Source organism: Drosophila montana, unplaced genomic scaffold (assembly GCF_035044405.1).
Source record: "Drosophila montana isolate Dmon_TW-CO22-7 unplaced genomic scaffold, ASM3504440v1 contig_3595_1, whole genome shotgun sequence".
Classification (NCBI taxonomy): Eukaryota; Metazoa; Arthropoda; class Insecta; order Diptera; family Drosophilidae; genus Drosophila; species Drosophila montana.
Genome location: NW_026998479.1, coordinates 50,404 through 78,066, shown reverse-complemented (window position 1 = coordinate 78,066; position 27,663 = coordinate 50,404). Strand labels below are relative to the sequence as shown.

The 27,663-nt window shown below is 39.3% G+C and overlaps 1 protein-coding gene across 1 annotated transcript; it reads right to left on the bottom strand.

Moving 5' to 3' along the window:
* Positions 1-1,544: 1,544 nt before the first annotated feature.
* abd-A (abdominal A) lies at positions 1,545-26,960 on the bottom strand. The gene is made up of 5 exons (XM_064692410.1): positions 26,281-26,960; positions 23,346-23,593; positions 20,181-20,228; positions 3,352-3,575; positions 1,545-3,230 (listed from the first exon to the last, which is right to left on the bottom strand). The coding sequence occupies exons 1-5, from the start codon at positions 26,958-26,960 to the stop codon at positions 2,847-2,849; spliced, it is 1,584 nt and encodes a 527-aa protein (XP_064548480.1). The 3' UTR covers positions 1,545-2,846.
* Between the last annotated feature and the right edge of the window lie 703 nt (positions 26,961-27,663).

Genomic DNA, 27,663 nt, shown 5'->3' with positions numbered 1-27,663 from the left:
AGCTTATAAACTCTCATAGCTGTTGCTTGCATGTTTCCAATGACTAAACTCATTTTAAGCGAGCAAATGTCCTTTGAATTGCTTCCAAGCGAATTTTGTGATCGTCTATTTGTTTATTTTGAGGTTTCTTATAACATATGCATTGCATTGCACTTTATTTACAAATATTAGGGCAAGAGTTGCTGCATTTCAATTATATATGAGCCACTTCCTCAGTAATAGACTCGTAAGTCCCTCATAAAGTTTGAATATCATTCAATTACGTATATGCCGTGGTGAAGACATTTTTTATCGATTGTTTCGAAAACCGAATTCGATTTCAACTTGTGGCTGAGTAGTAAGATTTTAGTTTTTAATTGATTTAAAATTTGTATATGTATGTTTTTGTTAATAAATATATTGTTGTCTTCTACGTATATAAGTTGTCAGTTTTTAGACTAATCGATTCTTTTAATATTTTATGACTCTGACAGGTCGGTCAATGTCTTGGATGGGCTTTTGTTATTTTTGATTTGTGTTGTTGTTGTGTCAGAGACGTGCGAAAAGAGTGAAACAAGTTTTCTAAAATATTTTAATTATTTTCGTATCATCATATAATACACAACTTGTCACAACTAAACTTAAACTAGAACTAACAGAAATATCTTAGCATTAAACTCAAACAAAAATATATGTAAAAAGCGTGTGTTAAACAAAATGCTCAGATTTGCTAGGCCATTAAACTAAACATATTTCAATTTGAAACTACCAAAATATCATAAATATTGTGTGGCAAACAAGATGAATCGAACCCATTCAAATTTCAAAACAAAACAAAAGGCAAAGGGTTTTGCAGTTCATGTGGATGCATAACAAAACCCTATAAGAAATTATCGTATATCGTATCACTTGAACCAATAAGGGTAAAAACAAAGCAAAAGCATATTTTAAAAAGAATTGGACTGATGATAGACGTGTTAAAAGTGACTGCAATGAATTTTAACTGTACTACATACACGTATATGTATATATTCATATATATATAGTATATATAAGTTCATATTTGTAATATATATTTGTCGTTAATTTACGTTTTTATTTGTATTTGTAAATATGCGTGTGTAAGATTTGCTTCACTTTATGTAGGATAAATAAATATACTTTTTACCTTTACTTTGTATCTTCATTATATTAAATCAACTTGCAATTCTCCTCTCACTGTTTACGCTAAGTAAATTTAATTTCGGGAGGTTAAAACTCTACGTATATGGATTTTTACCGCGTTTTTTCATTTTACTTGGCCTGTTCAGATTTATTGGTTGGGTATTTTTTTCTTTTTTACTATTATTATTTTTTTGTTGTTGTTGCTGCAACCTTAAGCTAATACGTATTTCAGAGTTTACTATTTGTAATATTTAGCGCGTAGCATTCAACGCCGATTACAAACTTACATTTTATTTTCTTTTTTTTTTAATTTTTACTTTAATTTTATTCACTGGCAAACGACATTTATCTTGTTTTTGTTTGTTTGTTTTTATTATTATTATTACGTATTTGAAATCATGATTATGCTTTTGGGTATGTTGCATACCGTTCGTTACACATTACAATACACCTAATCTATTATATGGGGAAATGTTTGCGCATTTTTTTAAGTTTTATTTTTTTTTATTTTGTAATTCAATGTTTTTTGTTTCATTTTGCATTTTTGTTTATCATGATTTACATTAAACTGGTATTATAATTAATATTAATATGGCATTGACGGAACTAATGTATTTAGAATTCGTCTAAGCAAAATATAAAAGCATTAAAAGCATACAACAAATTACAGCAAAACATGCAACACAATAAAAAGAACATTGGAAGAGTTTTTCACTTAAGAACATAAACAAAAATTTCCAATAAATAGTATGTGAGTACAGAACGTACGTACAATCTTTATCTCTATAAGTAAGTAGGGGTATTATATTTTTAAATTCATACATATATTCATAAACATAGTTAAACGAGTTTCTTTATCATACTATGTAATCCTACAGCAGTCGTAAATAATTTTACATTTAAACTCGCTAATTGGTCATTGACAATGGGCCAATGTCCACGTTGCAGAAGTTTTTGACTATCTGACTATTTGACTAAAAAATATCGCTCATTTAACATGGTTATTTCCAATCATTGTTGCCAGTCTGGGAACCTCTACGATTCAGCGTTTTGCTCTCGATGGCAATACTTTATCATTTACCGCTATTTTATTAGATCGATGGAATCATTAATATTACTATGCTGTGCACAGGGGGTTATTGTAACTGGTGGACATCCTTTGAATTAGGCGCATTAGAACAAGAAACTATTTGAAACAAGTTGGTTTCATACTCCTAGGCAATTCTGTCTATCAAATAGGCAATAATGTCTAAGGAAGTACCGATACGAAAATCAAAATGTATAACAAAGTCAAATCTGGGGATACAAATATTTAAATATATAAAAATAATTAAAGCCTTTGCAGTTACATGTCCATTTGCCAACTCATAAACAAATTATCTGTGACCCCCTGTGCACAGTCATCGATCTGGCTTGTGCACTGTATGCATGCACATACATATGTACTTGGTTATAAGTTCATGTATTTTGATCCGTTATATGTAGACTTAAACGACTATTTACTATGTAAAACTTTACGTATTTGAGTTATCAACTTTGTTTTGTTTTTCGTATTACACAGAAGAGACGAAAAAACGCCAAACTCAAGGCATCAAGCGACGACGACGACGATGACATTGACGATGACGATTACGGTAGGTGGATAGTAGATGCTAGTGATAGTAGCGGTAATGATGATAGTTGAGAGAATATCCACGCAACATTTAGGAGTTGACTTTACTAACCGCCTTGAGAAGATCGTGATTGTTCTTGTCAAGGGCGCTCATCATTCCAAGATTGCCACCAAGGCCAGCTCCAAGACCTGGTCCAATACCAGCTCCGACACCAACGCCTACTCCGACACCCATGCCCAATCCAAGCTTGAGATCGTTTTGACCGACAACGGAGTGGTGCAAGTGGCCCGGATTGTGTGTAATGATCGAGTGATGATCCTGCTGTTGTTGTTGCTGTTGCTGGTGCTGTTGTTGCTGCTGTTGCTGCTGTTGTTGCTGCTGCTGCTGTTGCTGCTGCACTTGCTTGTTCTGCTGGGCGGATTTCATAGTCTCCTGAGCCTTCATTTTCTCTTGTTCCTCTCGGTCGCGGCGTGCCTAAAGCGTGAACATGACAAGAAGACAGGATAAATGCATATTAAGCGACTATCTAGATACATTGCTGGCGACCTATTTAAAATTCCATCGCAATCGTTTCGATATGCTTCCGACAACTTACCTGTTCGTTGATCTCTTTGACCGCGCGCAGCTCCTTCTTTAATTTCATGCGTCGATTCTGAAACCAGATCTTGATCTGGCGCTCTGTTAGGCAGAGCGCGTGTGCAATCTCTATGCGTCGTCGCCGCGTCAAATAGTGGTTGAAGTGGAACTCTTTTTCGAGCTCCAGCGTCTGGAAGCGAGTGTAAGTCTGGCGACCGCGACGTCGCGGGCATCCGTTGGGCCCTGCAAACAAGAAGGGAACAAAGAAAGTCGCGTTAGTCACGATTGTCACGCACACAGCTCAAGTTGCTACAGTGCTGGTTCCGTTATTGAAAACTCTTAACAAGCTGCGAAGATGCTGTCAGACTGCCAAAAATGGATTTTCGCCTCGCCTTATGGTTGCAACACATGTGAACGAGAATTTGCATTGAATTTTATGGAGCCATTAGAGACAACGTGAGCAGCAAAAACATTGCTGCTGATTTGGGAATTGTTTAATTGCGCGCTGAGAGCCGAAACTACTGGCGAAGAGCGAAAGGGTAATGCGATCGAGAACAGGAACGAAAACGGCAAAATAAACTAAAATAGTGAACAGGGACAGGGACGTGATTGTGAATGCACTGCGAATGTCTGCTGCAAATTACGAGCAAAATAAATAATTTTTGTAACCAGGCCAGCTCTGACGTCAATCGTCAACCGCCAACCGACAGTCGACAGCGCCACACAGCGCAAGGCGAATCGCGGCAGGACATCAGCTCCCTGGGGGTCGGCTGACGGCTGGCCGGGCTCTGATTCCGATTGCACGGCATGTAAAGGGTGAACGAAAACAGCTTTCGCAGCAGTAGCTCCCGCTGGGATGAGAAACGTTTTCCAAGTATTTTTGTCTCACTTTTCTCGATTTTCTTTGTTGTTTTGTCTATTTTTTTTTTTTACCAATATTTCACGCTACCTGTGCGAATTTTTTGCGCGACGGTGCGTGGATGATACAGCGAGCGAAAAGGCAATAGAAATGTTCGAATGGGAATCGGCTTCGTGTTTATGTTTCGGAAATCAAAATTTCGCTATCTGCAAATTGCAGGCCAGGGATCACTTTTCCCGCTTGCTGTTTTATGACAGCACCTTTCGTTTTGCTTTCATATTTTCCTTATTTTTTTTTTAAAAGGTTTTCATGTCAGCGGCAAATTTTTTATGGTTGGGCAAGTTGCTATTTTCCGACAACAATGCAAGGGACAATTTTTGCGTAATATTTTGAAAGGTGCATTTGTATGGAGTTCCACTGGAGTTGTAAATCATCACTCAAGCATTTTTTACTTTCCTCAGAATGAGTTTTATAAACGTTATGACCAATAATTTGCAAGCGGCGGTAAGTTAATTCTGAAATACAAGCGCTGCGTATCAAATCTACGATCTCTACGAGTATTTTATCATTTCGATTATTTTAATTGCACGTGAAATTTTGAAGCACAGAATGTAATGGCCATAAAAATATTCAAGTTTCACGTCTGAAGGAACTTTATCAACCGCCAAGAAACTTGAATTCTAATCAACCCCCAGCTAGTAGCAGACAAGCCACACAAATGCTAAACTAATCTAAATTATTTACACGCTACAGTAAGCAGCTACAACTCGTCCCATAAATCACGACTCCCAGGACACACGCGCCCCTAAAACAGATTTACGACACTCGCAATAGAGGCGCACAGGTGCGAGCGAGATGGCTACTCTATGCACAGGAGTGCTGGAATCCAATATGGCTGCCGTAGTGTCTGTGTCGGACAGGTAGACACACGCGCAGACTAACATACACACACGCACACACATATTAAGAAAGCGGCGGCGTCGTCATGGCAACGACTGTTGTTGCTGCTGCTGGCAGATGGAGGCCGACCGCGACGTCGTCGTTGCCGTTGCGGTGGTGAGTCGGCGCACAGTTGAGTAAGCCAAACAAAACCGGAATTGCTGAGAGCGGAGTTCGCTTTGAGCCAAACGGCAGCGGCAGACAAAGAGAAGCGCAGGACCAGAAATCTATCTCAGAAATGTGCGAGACATATTGATTTTTCATTCAAGTTTACGGCAGATTTTTTAATGGCCGTCAATGGTCGACTCGTTTCGTCTCCGGCCTCTGCGGTATGCTTTCAATGCAGTTTTACTCACAAGTCCATCACACTCAGTGGCGAGCGGGGCTATTGTAGAGAGATTAATATGAAATTCATATTAATATTGATAGCTAAATTCCCAGACTAAAAATTTCTGATATGCAATAGGTCAATGATCTCCATGAATGTATAGCTAGGGAACTTTTCTGAGAATGTACAGTAAAGCTTGGATATAGAGCTACGAGTTCAAAATACGTTGGCTTCTTTTGAAATACAATTGTTAGTAAATAAATAATAGTTATTCAATTTGGTATGCCCTGAACACATTGAAAATGGGTAAGAAGGCTATATGCAATGTATGTAACAGGCGGAACGAGGCATCTCCGTCCTCATAAAGGATATATATTCTTGATCAGCATCAACAGTTGAGTGGATTGACCCATGTACGTCTGTCTAGCCATAAGTTCGTATATATGAGAGATATTTTTAATTTTGAACGTAGGTCTTTCAAATCATCGATAACTTGTACCATTTCCATAAAATAGATATTTAAATCCTGTTTTGTGACCATATCTCGGAGCTAATAAGAGCTAGATACACCAAATTTGGTACTTAGACTATGTGTACACAGATCTTAAAAACTTTGATTTTTGGATTACTCCTCATTTTCCCAAAAATGGTAATTAACGCTTGGTATTTACAGTTGGAATGCCATACTAAAATTGCATATAGACCATTTGGAGCAAAGTAAGGAAGCACAAGGTAAAGTGTGCTGGGTTCAGGGTATCTCATAGTCGGGCATTACCGACACAAGCACTGAGCACTCTTACTTGGTTTGAATTGATTTGTCAATAAAAAACATATAAAAAAAAAACATAATATAAAACATATAAATGAGAAAAGTTGTAAAGAAATTTTAACATGTTTAATAAATGTTTAATAAATGGAAAAGCATTGCAATTAGACAATTTAAAATCTTTCATATTAAAATCGTTCAGTTTCAATATATTTCCTCGATGCAATTCTCACATTTTCGTTTCTTGCTAACTCGTTTTCGATTAGTTTAATTTTATCCGTGACTTCGATTGAATTACATCCCCGATGTACAGATAAAATTCAATGAATTTACTGCGCATTTAATTAGCGGTAACTAGAAATCCAGTTTAAGTCTGCGATGCTAGCCCAAGCGAACGGGTTTATTGCACAATTCCATGCAAAATCAATTTTCTTTCTACTATTAAAAAATCAATTAGTCCGCCATAAACTGCCACTGCAATTGATTGATCATGCGGCGGTTCCTAAACAGAATCCGAAACTGGAATTGTTCATTTGGGCATCTAAAATGATTTAGTAAGTGGGCAGCGCCTCAATGCCAGTGCACCATATATCGAGGGGTGGGGACGACCATCGAATAAACAAATGCAGCCTTAACAGATGCCGCCATTCCAGTTTCATTGGTGTTGAGAAAGTAGAGACAAAGGTGCGACTAGGGACTCAACGGGTCTCCGGAGCGGCAAATGGTTGAGTGTGGAGGTGAGTATTTACGGAAAGGCGTCCCAAGAAACCGCAGTCAGTAATGTGGATGGGTCGTTCTATAACAATAACATTACAAATTAAAAATATTCATTATAATAAACGTAATTGTTCAATAAACAGAGGCGCGTATCAACAAGCCCCAACCACAAATAAAAAGCTGACTGAAACTTATGATGACATTAAAATCATAAAAACAATTCAATGCGTACAATAAAGATATAAACACACATACACACACGCAGCACACGTAAATTGGCAGCCCATCCGACGGGTCCGGCTGGCCGTAAGAAAAAGCTTTTTAAGTAGTTTGTATGTGTTAGCGAATATGTATGTATGCATATGAGATTTTCGTACACTAATATGCAAAGTACCTGTATGGATATGCCCACGTATGTGCACATATCTAAGTGTTTTGTGTATCTGTGCATATGCATTTGAAACTTGTGTCCGTGGGGACGGTGACATGAACGGGGCCGCCTGTTTATCAAGCGACACAAAATTGTAGAATAAACAAACATTTTGTTTACATTTTCTGTGCTTTACTTTTTGTTTTGTTAAAAAATAAACAAATTTACATAACGTTTGACATAAACTTTGAAACATTGTGGCTAGTGTTCTTGTGTCTATTGCTGTTGACAACATTGATTTTCGGCGATTGTTGTTGTTATTTTTTTTGCTTTTTGACAATTATATCGAGCTTATGTCTGTAATAATATTCGACAGTTGGTTTTTTATTTTTAACAGCTTCCATGTTACTTCGATACAATCTTAAATGCTGCGCGATAGTTTTCAACAACACAACAACATATGTGCAAGACAATTTTCTAATGAATCAGAAATCAATGCTAATAGGTTAACAATAAAATGTACTGAAACCGACCGTAAAGGAAAATGGTTTTTTTAAATTTAGATTGATCAATAGTTATATGAGTACATCATATGTATTTAACAGATGAAAATATGGTTTCATATGCACATAGATATATAGTATGATCAAGTTTACAGAGTAAAATACAGAGAAACTCTCCTAGCGGACACTTCTATTCGACGGTCATTTTCTTTCAAACCATTATGAATCGGGCCATACTCATTTGCCCTCTAAGGGGGATCTCGTCTTCAGCATACAATAATTAGCCGACGGTCGTTACCCGCCCAAGAGTTTTCAGCTTTCAAAAAAGCAAAACAAAAATACAATATTACTGGGACACCCACGAAGGTATGTGGATACATAGGTATCTGTACAAATTATGTCGTCAATGACGTCTATTGTATCGCGACTCATATAATCAACGTCAAGGTCATGCTCTAACTATTCTTTATTCGAAGAAATCCCCAACTTGATTTGTGGTGTTTAAAGTACATGTTATGCCATAATTTGGTACCTCGCATTTGCTGCTAGGGTGTTTGCGTCCGGCTAACAGAGAAATTTTCCCACAATTCATAAAAATATATTGTTCGTTTTCGGTTAAAAGTGCACGGACTAGAGAGAATTGTTCGGAAAAATTTTAAAAATGACGTTGACAAAAATTGTCGGTCCAAGATGGGTGTTTGCCTCATATATGTAGGTGTCCGTAAGCTTATTTCTCACTGTGTAACTAAAATATTTACTTCTAACATATGCTTAGCAATCATTTTCGTTACCCGCCTAGCCGTGTTATGAATCGCTATTTTCCAACCACATTTGGAAATGAGTTCTATCACATCGATAAAGAACGATTTAAAAAAAGATTTTTTAATGCAGCGAGAAAGAACGAAATTAAACGTGTGAGTACTATCAAGTAGACAGATTAAGATTGATGAGTTTGTTTTACTTCAAATTGAATATTCGCAATTACATTTTTGATTATCTATCCTTTTTTCGAGCGGGTTGATTGGGGTATAAAATAAACGTTGTAACGTTATCATGATAATATATTATTAGCTATGTTCTTTTTCTGGCCATTGTTTGTGAAAAGTTTTCTGAAATTTTGATTGTTTCTCGCATCACTTGGGCTTGTCTACACTTGCCTTTTGGAATTTTTACTGCTCAATGTATTTATGCCGGGCTTCGTATGTTTTATGCTGATTTGTTTATATTTGGTATGCATTTTCGAAACGAACTTCCCGGATGGCATGTTGAAAGATATATAAACAAACATCAGATATTTAACAAGCCCTACACACACACATACAGCTCGGCTAATACAAAATGAACAATGCGAGCCCAAATTTTGATGCCTCAACAATATTCCCTGGTTCCAAGCTGGCTGGCCTATTGCTGGCGTCCCTTAGTTCATTGTTTCGATAGGCTTGGATACGATGTTTTGAGTATTTAGCACAGCTTGCACTGTTTTTTTTTTTTTTTGAATACATGACACAAAATGGCTTCCCCAGGGACCATGCGTTCAATGGAAATGCAAATGCGAGCCAGCAGCGCCAGGACTAATTAAACTTTTACAGAAAAGCTGCTTAAAGGCTGTTGGTTAACGGGGCTAGAGCTTCCTCATCTACTCCTGGGCTACATCTGGCGCTCTTTGTGCGGCTTTTAGCAAACTGCGAGTACAAAGACAGCACGAAGTGGGGGCGGGGCAGGTGAGCGTTGCCATTTACTTTCTAGCAAAAAGGGGGTGGCAGGAGCTACTGCTTCGCTAGGTTGCTGCCACTGCAAATAATTTATGTTTATTAAATTTATTTAAGTTTAATCAGAGTCGCGGCATTATGTTCTGGATGCGTCAGGGTAGACCGGCAGATGGGTGGATGTTGCTTGTTCCCGAGGGGTGGTTTCTGCGAAGCCGCACAAGCTGCCTACGATAGGCTGGAGTCGGGGATGCTTTTTGTGCAATTTATGTGCAACGCGTTGCCAATGTTGTTTTCGTGGGCCTCGCTGTTGGCTGGACCCCACCCATATCCCCCTCCCCACGGCAGCACCAACTCCAAATTCAGAAGTGATCCCAGACAGAGCAACAGCAGTAGCAGCATAAATTGCTAATTGTGTGCTTAATCTTGGAAAATATATTGTTATCGCCATGGTTTGGCCTGCGCTGGAAAGTCTCTGCTGTTGCAAATATTATCAAGCATTAAGTGCTCACTCCTTGGGGATTAATATATTCTCATCAAATATTTCGCGCCATTATTGGAATTGCTTCTTGTTGCTGTTGCTGTTCCTTTTGCAGTTGGCTGCTTAATTCAACTGCCAGTTCAGGGAAATAAAATAGCATGAATTTTGTGGCTTATTGAAAAATATGGCAGGAAATTATTTGCAAAGGGAACATAGTATAAGTTTATGGAAATACAAATTATGTTGAAAGCTTGGCCAAAGCAAAAGCAGCACTTCTCGAATTACCATTGAGTATATATCACATTATGAAAAAAGGAATTTGGGCTCTTCTATTTAAAATAATTATTTAAATTATTTTAATAATATCTAAAAATTTTCCGTCAGACACGTACTTTAATCCTTAGATATATACATTTTACAGCACTACTATATATTAAATTGTATTATCTTTATGTAAAAACTGATTGTCTTATGTGAGTAAAGCTTCAATTTGAACTTTATATACCTTCTGTAGCGAAGGTTCACGCTAAGGAGGTGTTTTGAAAAATTCCACTCGCAAGTATGGAAAAATCGCGAAAAGAGGTTGAATGAAACTTTCAGTTTACCATCCGATTAGAGTCAAATTCATATTCAAATGTTTTTGTTCAAATGCATTAGATGGCAATAATAAATTTTTAAATGTTGGTTCTTAATACAAAAAACCATATTGGATATGTGTGGATATAGATTTGTCGTCAATTATCGATGCCTAGTTTCAAGGAATATATTGTAAAATAATAGTTTCCATCTAGTTCTTTACTATCTTTAATCTTCCTTAAGGTGGAGCTGCTACTTTCCTTGTATATTTCTCGAGATTTGTGTGGGTGTGGGTGTGCGTGTACGAAGATACTCGCACACATGCATAAATACCTCGCTGTTTTGTTACAAATGAAATTGGAGTGAAAGGGAGCGAGAATAACAGCGCATAACGACAACAACAAAAGCGAAAACAACGGCGCAATGGCAACCATTAGAGCCATTCACCCTTACTGTCTTTATGGCATTTTTAATCTCGTGGGTGGTTGGCTGTCCCAGCACCATCCAAGCCCACATCTACTTGCGAGCCTCGTGTTTTCGCAAAAGAAAAAGAACAGGATGAAAAAGAGGACGAAGCGCAATTTTTTGGACGCACTGCAAACACGGGGGTGTGATAGACAAAATACCCGCCGTAAATGTGAAATATATATAGCCAGAATGGAAAAACGGGCCACCGCCCAAATGCTTTACTCCATAGTGCACAGCTAGGCGATACCCTTTAAACAGCTCCAAGCTGGCGTGGGAAGCATTCGAACTTTCTTAAATAAATATTATCAAGCACGCATTCCGCAAGCTGCATACTTTGTATAATAGCTGTGCTTCTTCTTCCATTTCGGTGCTCGGCATCCTATTTTTATGTACAAACTAGTACTAGTACCTACATTCCAAAAGAAGCGTAGCTGAAAACTAATATTTATCTTGATCTGCTTATGGTATACAGGCACAGATATTCAAAACTTGAAGTATTTTGCTTTAATTCTCTGGACTTGAAGGGTTCATTCAGGCAGACAGACATGGCCAGATCGACTCGGATTTTGGTACTGAGCAAGAAAACATGCAATATTTCCTTATGCCTGTTACATAAAGTTGCATAAAATCGTTATACCCCGTTTACATTTGGTACAGAGTAAAAAAAGCAAAAGCCTTGCTAAAGGAAGCAAGCAAAATGAGAGGGCGACTGGCCTCTCCGCCCGAGCCCATGAAAGGTACGATAAATTTGTTGGACGGCCCAAGGGGAGTGCGAACTAATTTTGAACAGACGATGCGAGGCAAGGCAGGCAGGCCTGATTCCATTTGGGCAGCTGGAACATTTGTAACGATGGCCGATAAATAGCATTAGGCGTCTAGAATTGGTAATCCGCAAGATTTTTGCCAAAGACGGCCTGTGCTTGACAGCTGTCATTACTAGTGTTGTTGCTGTAGCCGCAGCTTCCGGCCACGCGTTGCCAACTGACCGCAACTTAAGCACACTCAATGTGTGTGTGTGTGGTGGTGGTGGTGATGGTGGTGGTGATGGTGGTGTGCCCCAATTTAATTGCAAAAGAAAGGCGTTTATTGCGCATCAGTTGCGACTAAAATCGCTGCGAATCGACACGACAGTCAACTGTCATTCAATGATGGCAACGAAGTGGTGTCCAGCGTGTGTGTGTGTGTATGTGCGTCTATCTGTGAGTCTTTGTAGGTGTGGCTGGGTCATCAACACTTTTCGGTGCCTTTGTCTGGATGTCGCACCAGCTAAGACGAAGAAAAGAAGACCAACAAGAACGGCAACAATAACGATACACAAATATACAACGAAAAGGTTCAACAAAGACTGCAATTGGCCTCGTCTTGCCCATTGGACGCCTCATTGGGTTTCGGCAAAGGCGAAGAAATTGAATTGAAATTGATTGCCTTCATTGGGTAGTTGTTGCTATTGCTCTGGCAGTGGCTGTTGCCAGGTTTATTTGTGCGTTCCATGAACCTTGGCAACATTATATCGACTTTTATTGAAAACACATATAAATTGCGCCAACCGATTTGAAGTGAGAAAAGTGCGCAGTCTCGAGTATTCCCGATGCGTTTACGGCCCACTGCACACAATGACATCGATATCGACATTGTCGCAGTAAAAAGTCCACTCTCTTCAATCCCCATCCTACGCAACGCACGGGAGTTGCTGTTCCTATTTGGGAAAAAAAAGAAGCGAATTACGAATTTCTATTTCAACGAGCAACTTGAGCAGATGTCGACCATAACTTAAGCTGCGTGGGCTGTGCCACTTCGGCTTTAAACGATGACGTATTAAAATACCATTCCAAGAGGGGGGACGCTTCCCCCAGTTGCTCTATCAGCCGTTTCCCTGCCCTGCTGCGGGTTCTATATTTACCTAGCCGTACATAACTCATGCTTGGCCTCCATTCTTATACACACTCCCATTTCAGGATCCATTCCCGGACTCCGGCCGTCGCATAGAAATTTCAATGTGCGTTGGCTGCCGTCCCGCAGCGCACAATGCTCGTAACTTCATATTGTCGGGGCTTCCCTGTCTCGCATTGGGTTTGAGGTGTGGTCTTGTCTGCTTCTGAGACTCAGTCACCCACACACCAACACACACACACACACACATACAATCTTCACAAAGGTTACCAAACTGATATCTGGTAGATTGGATTGGTAGTATGACGGCAGCAGACCACAAACATCGATGCAGCTCAAATTTGAATTCATTCGCCCATTTTCTACTTTTCTTCAGCGTTCGAAAGCTGTCAAACTTGATTAATGATTTACAGATACACACGAAATTGAGATTGTGTGTGAATGTGATAGTTGGTATTAGCTGTTTTGGCTATTTTTAAATGGAGAGCCCAGAACACTTTTGTTGTACCCCTTCAGGGTAAACCCTTCAGGCCCTTGCTTCATGATCAAATTACAAAAATGAATATAAAATATATTTGTACATACATGTATGTATGTATGTATGCATGTAAAAATGTATGAATGCTTGGAAGTGTTGTCAAAAATTATCTGAATGGCTTCATTAATGGCAAAAGAAAAGTTGCTGAGCGCCTTTATTAACAAATGATTTTCTCAATTTATTATACCAATGAAAATAACGAGTTTTAAAGGGAGGTTTCCAAAACAATGCATAAGCATAAGCTTGTTATTTATAACCTTCCAGTTTCCTGGATGATGCTTCCTTAATGATAAACCAAAATAACTACTCTTTTCATTCAACTTCACTGCTTGTTAAAAAAAAATAAATAAACATAATATAAAACATTCAGTAAGTGATATTTAAGTAAAAAATATAGGCGCAAGCCGGTTGGTTAGTTTATCTACATAACTATACGAAAGTCCTTATTAATCAATAATATACAAGACAAGAATGCTTTAATGAGTATATGTGTGCTGGCCACACGGCAGATGTGCGGAAATTTTGAATATTTCTGTCCGATCCGTCCGATAGACAGACCTATCAAAGTTTCATGACGATAGCTTGATAAGAAAATATTTTGCAGAGAAATAGACAGACACGCCGACAGTTATATTGACAAAAATTGAATTTGAAACTCTACTTTAATAATCACCTATAATCTCAACAAATTGGTTATCTCCAGCATTTGTGAATTAAAACAAATAAACCTTTGTTTGACCTATATTAATTTAAATGAAAATCAAACATTTTAAAATATATTTAAGTTATGAACAACATCTTAGAATCCGTGTTACTTTCAAATTATTCTAGTAACAAATACTATTTTTTTACTCTAATATAAAACAGATAAATAACACATACAAATGACTGTTGCCTTCCTATATAAAATACTTCACAGTCCGCTATAGTACAGCAAGCATACTTCAAACTATGTATTAAATGTTTAAATAAAAATAAAAATTATCAGTGAAGTTTGAAAATGTAAAGCGTTTCGTGTATTGTGTTATGTATCTGTGTTTATATTAATTAAATTAAATATCAATTAAATATTGACATTGTTTATGGTAACTTAATTCAACCATTTTTTTAATTCTAGTAAGTATGAAGCGTATATATGTATGTAAAAAAACCTGACGTCTCTCGATTTTTTTAACCTCACTCTAAACTCATTTTTAATGCTAGATTTGGTGTGTACACACATTTGGATGTCATGGTTATGCCCTACATATTTCAAAAGGATCGGTAATTAAACACCCAAGTTAATTAAGATTTCAAAAGAGCCTAGTCTGGAGCTTTACCTGCGCAGCAAGCTACATGCGAATTTAGGTGTTTCAAAAACAACACACACTTTTATGATGATGTTTGGCCCAGCCTGGTTGGGTCCTCCAGGCTTTGTATGCAATGTCTATATGCTTACATATGTATGCCTGGAAAGAAGCTAACATGTCTACTCACTCAAATTCTTTTTATACCCTTGCAGAGGGTATAGGTGGATCGGTCGAAAAGTAGGTTCTTGTATGAAAAACATTTTTGTTTTTCAAGATATCTTGACCGAACTCGGCATTTATTAGTTTTACTATGCTCCTTATATATGTATATGCAATATCCTATCAACATCGGACTACTATATCATATATGAAGCTGCCATAGGAACGATCGGTCGAAAATTAAGTTGTTGTATGGAAAATTTTTTTGTTTTTCAAGATATCTGACCAAACTCGGCATTTATTGGTTTTACTATGCTCCATCCATTTATGTAAAATCTTATTTACATCACACCACTATATATAGCTGCCATACGAACGATCGGTCGAAAATTAAGTTATTGTATGGATAACTTTTTTGTTTATCAAGATATCTTAACCATACTCGGCATTAACTACTTTTCCTGTGCTTCTTAGATACGGGCAAAGCACTATGAGCATTATGAAAAGGTTAGGTCTGCAAGGGTATTAAGTCTTCGGCGTGCCGAAAATGGCCCTTCTTTCTCGTTTTTTCTTTTAATAATCAAAAGCTTGGCATATATTGCGCCTGCTCTGAACAGTTATAAGTGGAATTGCCCATTAGTTGTTCTTATATATGTAAATATTTATTTTTATATGGCTCATATCGCTAACGATAATGGCAGCAATCGCATCTCAGACACACATAATAAAAATTAATCTCTCATATTAATGACAACAACTAAAACAATTGCAGAGTGCATTAACCGGCGTGTATAATTTCGTAATGAAATTTATATTAACGACTTCTTGCACTAATTAATGTTGGCTGCTACGAAGGCCCAACAACAACTACAACAGCGAGAAAGCCACAACCGGAATGGAGATCGTCACGCAGAGTGCGGAAAATGGCTGGGAAATGCAGTCGGACACGCGAGGCGTGAAAAACGACTCAGCAAAAGTTGCACCTAATACAAAATGGCAACAACAAAAACAGCAACAATTTGCTTAAATACCAGTAATAATAAAACTATGCAGCGGCTTTAACTAAATTCAAATTATAATTAAAATTAATAAAATTACAAAAGTTAGCGTCGAGAATTTGTGACATGTGCGAACGAATGAATAAACTCCAAATGGAAATAAAAGCGATGGGAGGGGATGAGGTCTCAGTGTGTGTGTGTGAGAGAGAGAGAGAGAGAGAGAGAGTGTATGTGTGTGTGTGAGAGAGTGAGTAATATTGTCTGTGGAACGTGTGCGCTTTTAATTTGATTTCGTCTGCAAATTTACATGAAATGGTGCAGGACGGAACGCCAGCCTCCGCCTGTTTGTCTGCCTGGCTTTCATTTTGACCCCTGGTTGCCCACTTACCCCGCCAGGCAGACAGCGCACCCGTGCTCTCACTCCCCATGTAATTCAAACTCTTTCGCCAATTTGCGCCACTTGGGCATTAAAACCGCAGATTAACAGCCACACGGGGTAAAAACTTCATGCTGGCGCAGAGCGACGCAGGGTGAGGCAGGGTGGCGCAGGGTGGTGCGGGGATCCGTTGTTGTCGTTCTCGTTGCCGTTGCCTCGCACTCCCAAACGTGTCATTTCAAATTTTCTGTAGCCGTGGAGAAGAAAAAAAAAATACGGCACGAAACGTGCCGATAACACGGTGTCGTACATTTACCCCGCCCCTCTTCTTGTGACACGCCCACGAAAGGCAAGAATGCGAGCGAAAGAGAGAGAGAGAGAGAAAGAACGAGAATGTGAGATAGAAAACGTCAAATGTAAATACCACAAAAAAATTAAACAAGAAACAACAGAAAATCGGAAATTAAACAAAACCGAAACGAAATGGAATTCGCTTATCGCGCCTCATAAATTAACCCTTGCAGCGTCCGAACAAACCCGGGATAGTGGCTGTGGATGGCCCTGTCAGCTCTCCGTTTCCCGCCCACTCAGACAACCAGGCAGCAAGACAGATAGATTGCGAGACAGAGATGGACTGAAGACTGAAGAGACGAGCAAGCGTTAAGTGGTTGCTAGGGTCGGTAGGCCGTGGCCCGAAACGACGTTTATCTGTGCCGGGCAGACACCGCGAAGATGCAGATGCATATGCATGATGCATATGCATACGCTATAGATCCGCAGACGCGTTCAACCCACTGTTAATGACATTGACATCCGCTATGGCTGGATCGAAATTTTAATCGTAACTGAAATTGAAATTGAAACAAATGCATTGTGCTGTTGATTGGGTCGCTTTGACAGTGAAGCGATTGGAACTAAACCTAGGACTTCGACACGGATTGAGGCTAAAAATCGAACTGTTGCGATTGTCAGTTTCATTCAATGCCGCCTCAGTGCGACCCCCAACCCTGACGCGATCGCTTATCATGAGTTATGATTATGGCATGTTAAATTAATAAAATTAATGAATATTATTGTTTAGCGCGCTTTTCATGCATATACTGTAATAAAGGTGATAAGGCAAACCATATAAATCTTTGAACCTGTATATAGCCAGCCTGCAGTCGGTCCAAGGACAAAGCACCACCCCATCCTCCACCTCTTTCTATTAATAACAAATGTCTAAGGACAAAGCACCATCCTCCACCTCTTTTCCTTAATGACACATGCTAAGAAAATACTATTCTATTCATATGTATTTTTTGAACTGATAAATACAACTTTTAAACAGAGACTTTTCTTGTTGGTCTGTTACATGTAAAAAAGTTGCTTTGTATTTTTTCCATCAAGTATATCGAATGTTTTTAGATTTCTATTATAAAACTCTTTACAATAACATTTTTATAAATTTCTGATTCAAATTTCAGCATGCCAAGACTTAATACCCTTGCAGACCCAACCTTTTCATTATGCTCATAACGTTCTGCCCGTATCTAAGAAGCACAGGGAAAATAGTTAATGGCGAGTATGGGTAAGATATCTTGAAAAAAACGGAAAGGTTTTCATACAAATACTACATGCTATATCCGGGCCATAGTGTCGATGTTACCAAAATTTAAATTTTCGATTTTAATGTTTTTTCTCACTTAAAATGTTTGGTATATCATGATAATAATATTACTAAATGAGCTACTAATGAATGGAAAGTGGATACGACCTATATATCGCTTTCTTTTCACCCTATGCCTCACAAAATTAGAGAAGCAAAAAGGGAAAAGCTTCAAATTTTAATTACAAGACGAATAATTTGCAACTCCTACTATTCAACAGAAGAGCTAGGTAAATAAATGTATATATACATATATCGAATTCCGTCTTCTAACCAGATTCTAACACGATTACAAATCCAAAAAAAAAGTTGCAATTTAGACCGCACGCTCAGAAGTAGTCACTCACATCTGTGGACAAATTGGAATGAAAGCGAGTTAATTACTTGTCAAACAGCGGCTGTTAGTGTTGTAAATTGCCATATGACTCCGACAATACTTCCATGGTACCCACAGTGATTTATTTACAGCAAACGAAGCCAGCGGCGATCGGATAAAGGGCAGGGTAACCCAACTCGGATATCAAACGATCTGTGAAGCTAAAAGCAAAGCTCTGGCACGTACAGAAGCCGCCGGGCTTTGTCTGCCTCTGCCACGGTTCTCCGTCAAATCCGACACTTATTTCTGCTCTGTTCCAGCTGAAGTTGGCAGACTGCATGGGCTCCATACTTGTTTGAACAGCGCCAATTACTCGTCTTGCAATTACATGCCTAGGAACATAAAGTTTGGCATACTTTGCGTATGCGCAATGTGACCGTCAGTTAGGAAGTAGACTGCGTACTGCGTACTTCATTTTAATAAAGGGTACTAGCCAATTTATAACCGCATTTAGCAATTAGCCAAGGAACTACTTTATCAAGATATAGCACCGAACAGAACAGCCTGAAGCAGAGCATATGGACAATACTATAATCAAAACCAAATCATTGATGTATTTCTAATACTCGATTTATTCTCACATTTATGTTGCTTTATATGGCCCAATTATCAACTAATTGAACCAATGGCTGCAACAAAATTGTTACGTGTCACATATAAACCGAATCGAATGCCGGGCGCAGTCGTTAATCTTTTTATGACTCCCATTGTGTACGATCGTGAGCTGGTGCTACTCGTGTTTGTTGATGACTGTTCTTCTGTATTAAGATACTTGCGTTTTATAGACGATGTCGTTGAACTAAGTAATTAAAGCGAATTGCATAGCGGCTGCCATATGGGCCACATTGAGGGGAGCTTAAAAGCCGCCGAAAGTCTCTCTGCATATTATCGGGCAGCATAAGCAACGCCATCATCGCGTATACTTATAAAGCAGCGATCATTTCGGTGCTCAGAGTAGAATCAGAGACGAAACGTTGCGGTAGCCATGGTGACCAATCATTATGCGTGACGCAGGAACATCCGTAAAATCGTAAATAGATCATAAAACGCTCGTAAAATTAATTTAACGACAAGAACAGCAACTACAGGCGTAACAGAGAACGCCTCACGATCCACGCTGACAGTCAAATCGATCAATCGGAGCGAACTAAATTTGCTTGAGTAAAGTCAAATCGAGCCAAGTCGAGTTGAATTGAATTGAATTACACTCTCTTTAATGGCTAACTGTTTGGCGCCTCAAATTTGTGAATTTGGTTACGTGCCCAATTCAGATTCGGCCATTGTTATGGGCATCACACACATGGGCCTGGTATTTTGGGGGGCCTGGGTGCCTCCATTTTAATAAGCTGAGATCGGCGAACAGTCTATCAAAGTGATTTATGATCTTACCCGACATATTGGCAGTATAATTTCTGTTTGATTATGTGCTCCTGCCAGCAACTTTCACAGTTTAAAAGTGCCTGCCAGTTGCCGGATGTTTCCATTGTTGTGTGAAAGATGTTAGCCGGAAAATGACTTCAATAAACAAACGATCGCACTAGGTATGCAATAGGACTCAAACGAATGAGCGCAGGATTTATGACAGGTCGCTGTAAAAGTCACAGTCGCAGTCAGCAGGAGTCAGCCTTGTGACGAATGAAGCGAGAAGGGTTCAGCTGCACATGGAACGCTCGGCGGCACTCAGCAGGTAAACATGGTTCAAGGACGGTCCGACGTAAAAAAGAAAATTATCGAAAAGGCTAGAGGTAGCCGTTTTCCATACTTTATAATTCATATTTATGCATATAACCCATTGTCCAATGTCATTCGATGGATTTTTTCAAGGGTTTCGCTCACTAAGTGCTTTATTGGCGGTACTTACCATTAAAATCGCCACAAACGACACGCTCAAAGGGACTTCCCATCCAATCTGTAAAAAATGAAAAGAAAAATGTTGAGTTTTTAAATGCATGTCATAAAAAGATAGTGAAGGTTGCATATGTCTAATTGCGCGTTTAGCCTTGAGCGTGATAAAGAAGATCTAACTACACATGGATCACATACACACACTCACACATGGTTCCCTTTCCCTTTTCGCATTCCAATGATAATTATTTACAATGGTTTTTTAGACTTTTCTTGCATAACCCACAACATTCACCAGCGATCTGTCCTCTCTTTCTATAAGTCTTTGCTTTTTACTCAAGCAAGCCACTCAATCAAAGCATTTTAAACTTAGTTGTCAGCTCCGTGTGCAAAAAGCGAAGCCACTGCAATTCCCATTCCTATCCCAAGGTCCAGACCACCAACAAAGTGGCCAATAACCAGTGACCAGTGACCAGTGACCAGTGCACAGTTGAACCGGCTCCATCCAAAGTGGACCACGACGACGACGTGACGCCTAATTAATAAGCAGATGAAGCTGTTCAGCGTCTAGCCTGGCGCGTTTTTAATTAAAATACACAAATTTCAGTGCAGTTGCCCTGTCGCTGTTGGCATTTTATGGGACAAACAGCCAATCTCTAATATGTATGCATGTCTGTATGTATGTTGTATGTACAAATTCGCCAAGTCGCTAAGATTCGTAGAAGGTAGGGGCTCCGAGTAGGGTAGGGTATGGGTTATTTTGTCGCTTAGTGATTCCAGTATTTATATGTACGCATACATAAATTAATTCAAGTAACCAGTTTTCAGACTTTCCTTTCTCTCGCTCTTGTTCTCTTACTCGATTTCTTTAGCTTTGCTGCACGTAATGCACTTGGAAATTCTAATATTCTTGAGCCCCCGCCGCCCCTATTGGCACATGCTGCCTGTATATTTTGGGTCGCGCTTGCATCGCTTTTCCAGATAATTAAGAAAAGTTAACCTCTTTGCTTTCTTATCAGCATAATCAGGCACAGCAGCTAGTCGTCTCACACCCTGGCCGTAAGCAAAGCTATGTTACATGGCTGCAACATTGTAGTTGTTGTCTGTTGGCTGGTTGGTGCAACGATGTGAAAATGAAAATTCATTCAGACGCCTTGGCGTAAAATATTAAAATTCATTAGTTAAATTGCATTCGGCAAGCATTCAGCTGTAAAGCGGTGCCGTGCCCGCTGCTGCGTCCGGGTCTGACTGGCTCTGTGCTCTGTGCTGTGGCACTGGCAAAAAAGTGAGAGCGAGAGACAGAGAAGAAGAGAGAGGGAGAGGGAAAGGGAGAGAGAGAGAAAGCCAATGCTTAGTGAAGAAAGAGTCGGTATCGGGGCAAGGATGGCAATGTTGCCTATGTCTTGACATGGACTCTGGCTGCGCACTGCCCCGTCTGACGCTCTCTCTTTCAACTGCATCTGCATTATTGTATGAGTATGTTGGTTGCCTTTGCTTGTGTGTGTGTGTGGCTGCGACGATATGTCGCGCACTTGGCTGCCATAATGGCGTCATGCTCATATTTACTTTCATCGCAGGCAGTCGTCTATGATCTCGTTGACAATTTTATGCTGTGGTGGTGCTGTGAGCTAAAGATATGCAAAATATTTCATTGTGCGAAATACTGTTTATCTTCTAGCAGCAGACAGTCCTACGGGTTTTCGAACACTCGATTTGTCTTGTTCTTATACAGAATACTACAAGTTACCTATTTAGATGCGAAAATTGGCTGTAACTTGAATTTTAAGTATCGAACCGGACATTTATATATATTTTAATACATTATTTTAAAAACATCTCAGATACTAGAGCGAAATTCTCTGTTTGCTTTCTTTAATTTTAGTTTGTTTTAGTATAAAACAAATCTAAGTTTCTTAGATAACCCAAAGATGCACAATACCTATTATTTATATAATAGGTAACGAATATAAAGATAAAGAAACATTCCCTTCATTGTCTGAAGCCGATTAACCCATGGAATTTTTGAGTTGATACAGTAAATGTTGCTATAAATACATAATCGCAAATGATATCCTATTTTTACCTATATTCTCAGCTGGTAGATAATCTGTTTCATTATTTGTGTGATTATCAAAAATGGCGAGTTTTAGCGAGTTTATAAATCAGTCTTATTGGTAGTATGTTTATTTATATTGTGAATGCCATAATTCACAAGCCATTCAACCGCAACCGAGAGGAAAAACTGAACATACTGCGAGCATTATAAAGAAAATCGTGTTGATGCAAATGCGGAGCAATAAATAAATATATCAACTGTGCAAAAAGGCGATGCAAAACAAGGTTCGCGTAAATTAAACTGACCCACATAAATTGCATGCGAATATTGTACTACGTTTAACGCATAAAAAGAGATCAGTAGCACCACCACAGCCATCACCATTGGAACCCCAACACCGACAACAACCGCAATAAATGAAAAAGCAACCACTCACATGGCAACGAAAACAATATATATCTGTATCTTTTGCCGAGTATCTGACGCTGAGTGATTGCCAGTTTTGTATGCGCGGGGGCACATCTAAGCATGTGAATGTGTATGCTGGTATGCGCTGTTTGTGTGTGTTTATGTGTGTTTATGTGTGTGTGTTTGTGGCAACCTTGAAGCTATTTAAATTACAAATCGACGAGTCGCTTCACAAAAAAAAAACAACACATTTTTCAACTATTTTCATTTTTATTTACTGCCGCCACTTTTTAGCTCTCTACTCGTCTGTCTGTTTGCCAGTTTCAACGTCATTTCACCCATCCGTCCGACTAACCGTCCTTCTGTCCGGCCGTCCGCCTGTCGCCGTCAAGAAATAATTTTGTAGTTCTTATTTGGCGGAAGACTTATGCGAATCGAACGACTTGAAAATGCCCCGCAAAGTGTTTATTATGAATTTTGAATTGGCTCAGAACGAGCGCATTTATCTATTGTTTATACGCCCGAATGGCCATAAAGGTATACATTAAATGGGCGAATCCCCGGGCAAATTGTTCGCCTTCCCCTCCCGCTGCGTGGCGTTGATTTATGCCGAATTTAATAGAACTTTTTACGTGCGCCAGTGATAAATAAATTGGTTTCTAACGAGCCAAAAACTAACGCCAGTTGGCATACTTCTCGCTGACTTTACTGACTCACCTGTGAGCGTCATCCACGGATAGCGAGGTAGATCCGCAATACTCTGTCCTGCGCCACCAGCTCCCGGTACCACGCCGGATGCGGGCTGTGTGCAAGCGTTGCCCAGCGAGTCCACGCCAATGGCTCCTGCGCTGGCTGCGGACACCGCAGAGGCAGCCGCGTGCTGATAGAACTGGGCAAAGCTGGCGGATGCCGACGCAGGTACGCTCATCGACTGGTAACTGTTCATCACTGTGTCCGTGTACCTGCTGGTAAGGTGAGAGAAAGAAAAAACGATAGACGATTAGCATATTCATATGCACGTGTGCCTGTGTGTGAGAAACACCATCCCGCCATAAAAGTCACCAAGTCAGATGCTAATGAGCCACACACAGCGGCCTGTGGCCTGTGACTTTACCGGACCCACTTCTGTACAACAACTGTAGTTACGTCTAATTTGTCACTAATTCAGTAAACGATACGCCCGCGGCGAGGTCCCAGCTCTTGCTTACGAGCATATGCAAATGGCCGCAGCGGAAGGTCAATGTGCGTGCGAATATTGTGGCCTGCGACAAATTGCTAGCAGGCACCACCGCATTGCTGCTCTAATTTGCCCAGCGGCTATTTGAGAACTGTGGTCCCTAATAGCCACTGGATGAATGGTCAGTGGGCTAGTCGATAATTAGAGCATATTCAAAATGGATTTGCGGTTAGCCAATGAGGGTTCTGGTTTGGCCGTGTCGAATATTTTCAGTTGTTTTGACCTGACCGTAAATAAAACTAAACAGTTCTTGTTAGATGTGTCTAAGTGGGCCAATCATTGAGACAACTGACCAAATAGCAATAATATATAATCTGCATCTATAAAACTGTTTATCGCTATGAATTTGTTGGGTGATGTTTTCGGATCAAACTCATTTCCAAGGATCTAATTAAAAATCCATTTGGGATGTGGACTACAACGGACAGAACGCATTGATCCCAAGTTTTGTTTCTTAATTCGGGTGTCTGTCGATCTCATAACCTAGAGACTTGAAGACTTGAAAGACTTGAAATGTCAAACGGTAATCGATAGCTTGCCCCAAAAGCCTATTCTTTGAGCATATCTAGCAGATGTTAAGCTAGAGTCCACTCATTTTTAGCTTCTCGTATTTTATACACAGACCAAGTATATTTCATTTTTGAATACCGCTTCCCCCTTCTGCAAAATCAAAATAGTCCAATTTCAATTAAAACTACACCCATAATTTTAACGACATTCAATTATTGGCACAACAATATCTACTGAACAAAATTTCATTTAGATCGATCGTTACCATTGGAGTAGGTTACGAGGCGATAGCAAAATTTTTTATTACTGCTAAGTATGCTTAAGTATGTTAAATAAAAAGTCCAAAATTGAATTTTCTTGGGTTAAGTATGATCGAGTTAGTGTTTGTGTGTGTACATAAATATATATATCTTCAGGGTTAAAGGTGTTTCTTATTTGGGCACTCCAAACTAGAGCAATCCTACTTGTTTTTTAATGTAATGTTTCGGAAATGAGGACAAAGACAATCGAACAAACAATTAACTTTCGCCTACAAAAAACGTAGTAATTTATACATAGATCTTTTAAAAATAGTTTTTACTATATGCAAATAGTATGAGTGCTATAGTCGGGATAGTTCGGAAAAGTGATTCCCTGAACCCCGTTTCGAGCTTCCGTCACAAACACTATGGCTTTCTTCTACACAAACATGCAAAGAACCACACATACACATACGCTTGCTGCGCTGCTTCTTTCCTTGGCCTAACACTATGGGAAATGCTTTCGTGATTTACTTCGGTATTTACTTTCCGATCTCTATGAAGTTTGATGAAGGATCAATATGGCATCCAAATGTGTGTAAGTACCAAAGTCCAAGATTATCCCCAAAATAAATACGTGTTTTTTTCCTTCAATTTTTTGGGGATATCGAGGGGTCTCCACCAATTAAATGTTCCCTCGTAAACAAAGAAGTATCATACAACAGTTTTCCACAGTTGCGGATGGTTTTGATTGCGCGTTAATCACTAGTAAGTCAGTCAGTCAGAGTAAAAACTTTTTCATGAGGATAAGAGAAAACTTTTTAAAATTATCCAAAATCGGATTCCTATAAAACAAGTGGTTCAGCTTAGGCTGCGCGACTAAGAGATACTATGTAGATAATTTATAGCTGCTGTAAGAAATATCGCGGCCATAAACGAATCCGCTGATCCGATCTTCTTAAGGTTGGCTTTTCAATAAAGATGTGATGTAAATATAAATATATGCATTATCCGAACTAAAATATCAATTAGTGTCTACGTTTTTCCCAAAGATATCATTAATAAAACAAATCTTAAAATGGTTTCTTGCTTATTACCCGAAAACAGGTTTCGATGTTTTGAAATAAACTTGATTTGCGCGTTACACAGTAGAATCTAAGTTTCAAACTTGGAGTCACTATTTTTTATAATCTTATAAAAACGTTTGTTCCTCAAGACGGACGATTTTTTAGATGCCTATTTATACTTACTAAGAATGTATATAATTTATGGGAAAATGTTTTCTTTTGCCTAATACATAAATTTGCAAAAACAAAAATACCATAAAGAGAGAGACACAATACCAACTAAGAGCCTTGACACATGGTATTATCTAGAGATCATTTATAAAACCCTGGGACGCGGCATATCCTCTAACATGCTAAATGGATGTGAATATGTATAACGCAGTAGGTTTTACCCGAATGAAACATCCTTTCTTTTTTAAGTCAGTCAGTTTATATAATTTGGAGTAAATATTTAGATCAATAATTTACTTTTGTAATAAGAATACTTTTGGCTTGCAAGATATTTTGAAAAAAGTTGCCAATTACGAACGCCTACGGGAACAGTTAGTCGGTATTAAAGTCAAAATACTTAAAATAAATGAATATTTTACTGAACTCACCTGCAGGACTTGTCTTCTAGGCCCGAAAAGCCTGGCATGCCGGAAAGGCCACCATGGCTGGTGGGATGATTTGACACGTAAGGGTACATCTTGCTGGTGGGTATAGCAAACGAAGAGCTGGCCGCAGGAGACGGCGAAGAGCTGCTGTCGCCGGTCTGTGAGTTGCCCGCCGAAGGTGGCGTCAGCAACAGCTGCTGATGGGCGTGGCTCAGCGACTGGTGGCCACCAAGACCGGAGACGGATCCTTGGGAGCTTACCGCAGCTGCAGCGGCGGCTAACTTGTTGATGTGCTGCTGCTGCTGGAGTTGAAGAGCGGCCGAGAGGGACGAGTACTGCGACTGTTGTTGCTGCGCGGTCGATGAGGGCGAAGAAGAAGAGACGGGCGAGTTAGACGACTGGCTCAAATGCTGTTGGTTAAGCTGGCTGCCGAGCTGCAACGCACTGGAGCTAGGTGACAGCGAGGACGATTGCAAATGGCCGCTGCTATGGCTGTTGCTGGCACTGCTGCCCGGATGAACTCCCGGCGACGAGACACTGGATGCTGAGGCGGCTGCTGCGGCGAAGGCGGCGGCAACTGCTGCTGATGACGAATTTGGGGGGGTTGTGGTTAAGTGCGAACTGATAAATGGCTGAAACTGTGGGTACTTTGGCAGCATACTATCGAAAACAAATTTTGACATTGCACATATTTTTCTCTGGCCGAGAATTGCCGAATTTCGTCGGAGTCGATTTAGTTATTGCTTTAGTACATTTAGATGATGCCTGACTTGATGTCCATGTGCTTAATCTTTCGGATTGGCATTCACGCTTATGGATATAGCTTTTTTATCTGAATCGATGGGTAAAACTTGAGGGTACTTTTTCATATGTGTGTTTGTGTGTGCTCTTTAACAAATTTGGTTCGAATTCAGCCAACAAATGGTGGTTTCTTTATGGCGCTTTTTGGAGCAGTCAGAAATCTCTTATATGTCATATTTATCCTTTAAATGGGATAAACTTGCCTTATCTTTTTTACTAACACTGGAGTTTCAAAGGACTGGAGTTTCCCTAAAGAAGGAAACAGAAAGGTCGTCGAACTTATGAGAGACGTATTCTAATAATAGCAGAAACCTTTAAATGATAATTCAGAATTTTATTATTAGGTCCACCTGATTTCTTGGCTATCAAAGATGTTGCTAACACGATTTAGCTGGCGGATTATCAAGTTGATAAAACGACTCTTTAAAAACGAATTGCTTTCATATTGCATAACACAAGGAACGATTCGAAAACAATAAATAAACTAAATACGAATTGATATTAAATACTAATCGACAATCGAAGTTTTCCCACATCGTATTGGCACAATTATACATATGTTTTATATATATATTTTAAGATAAT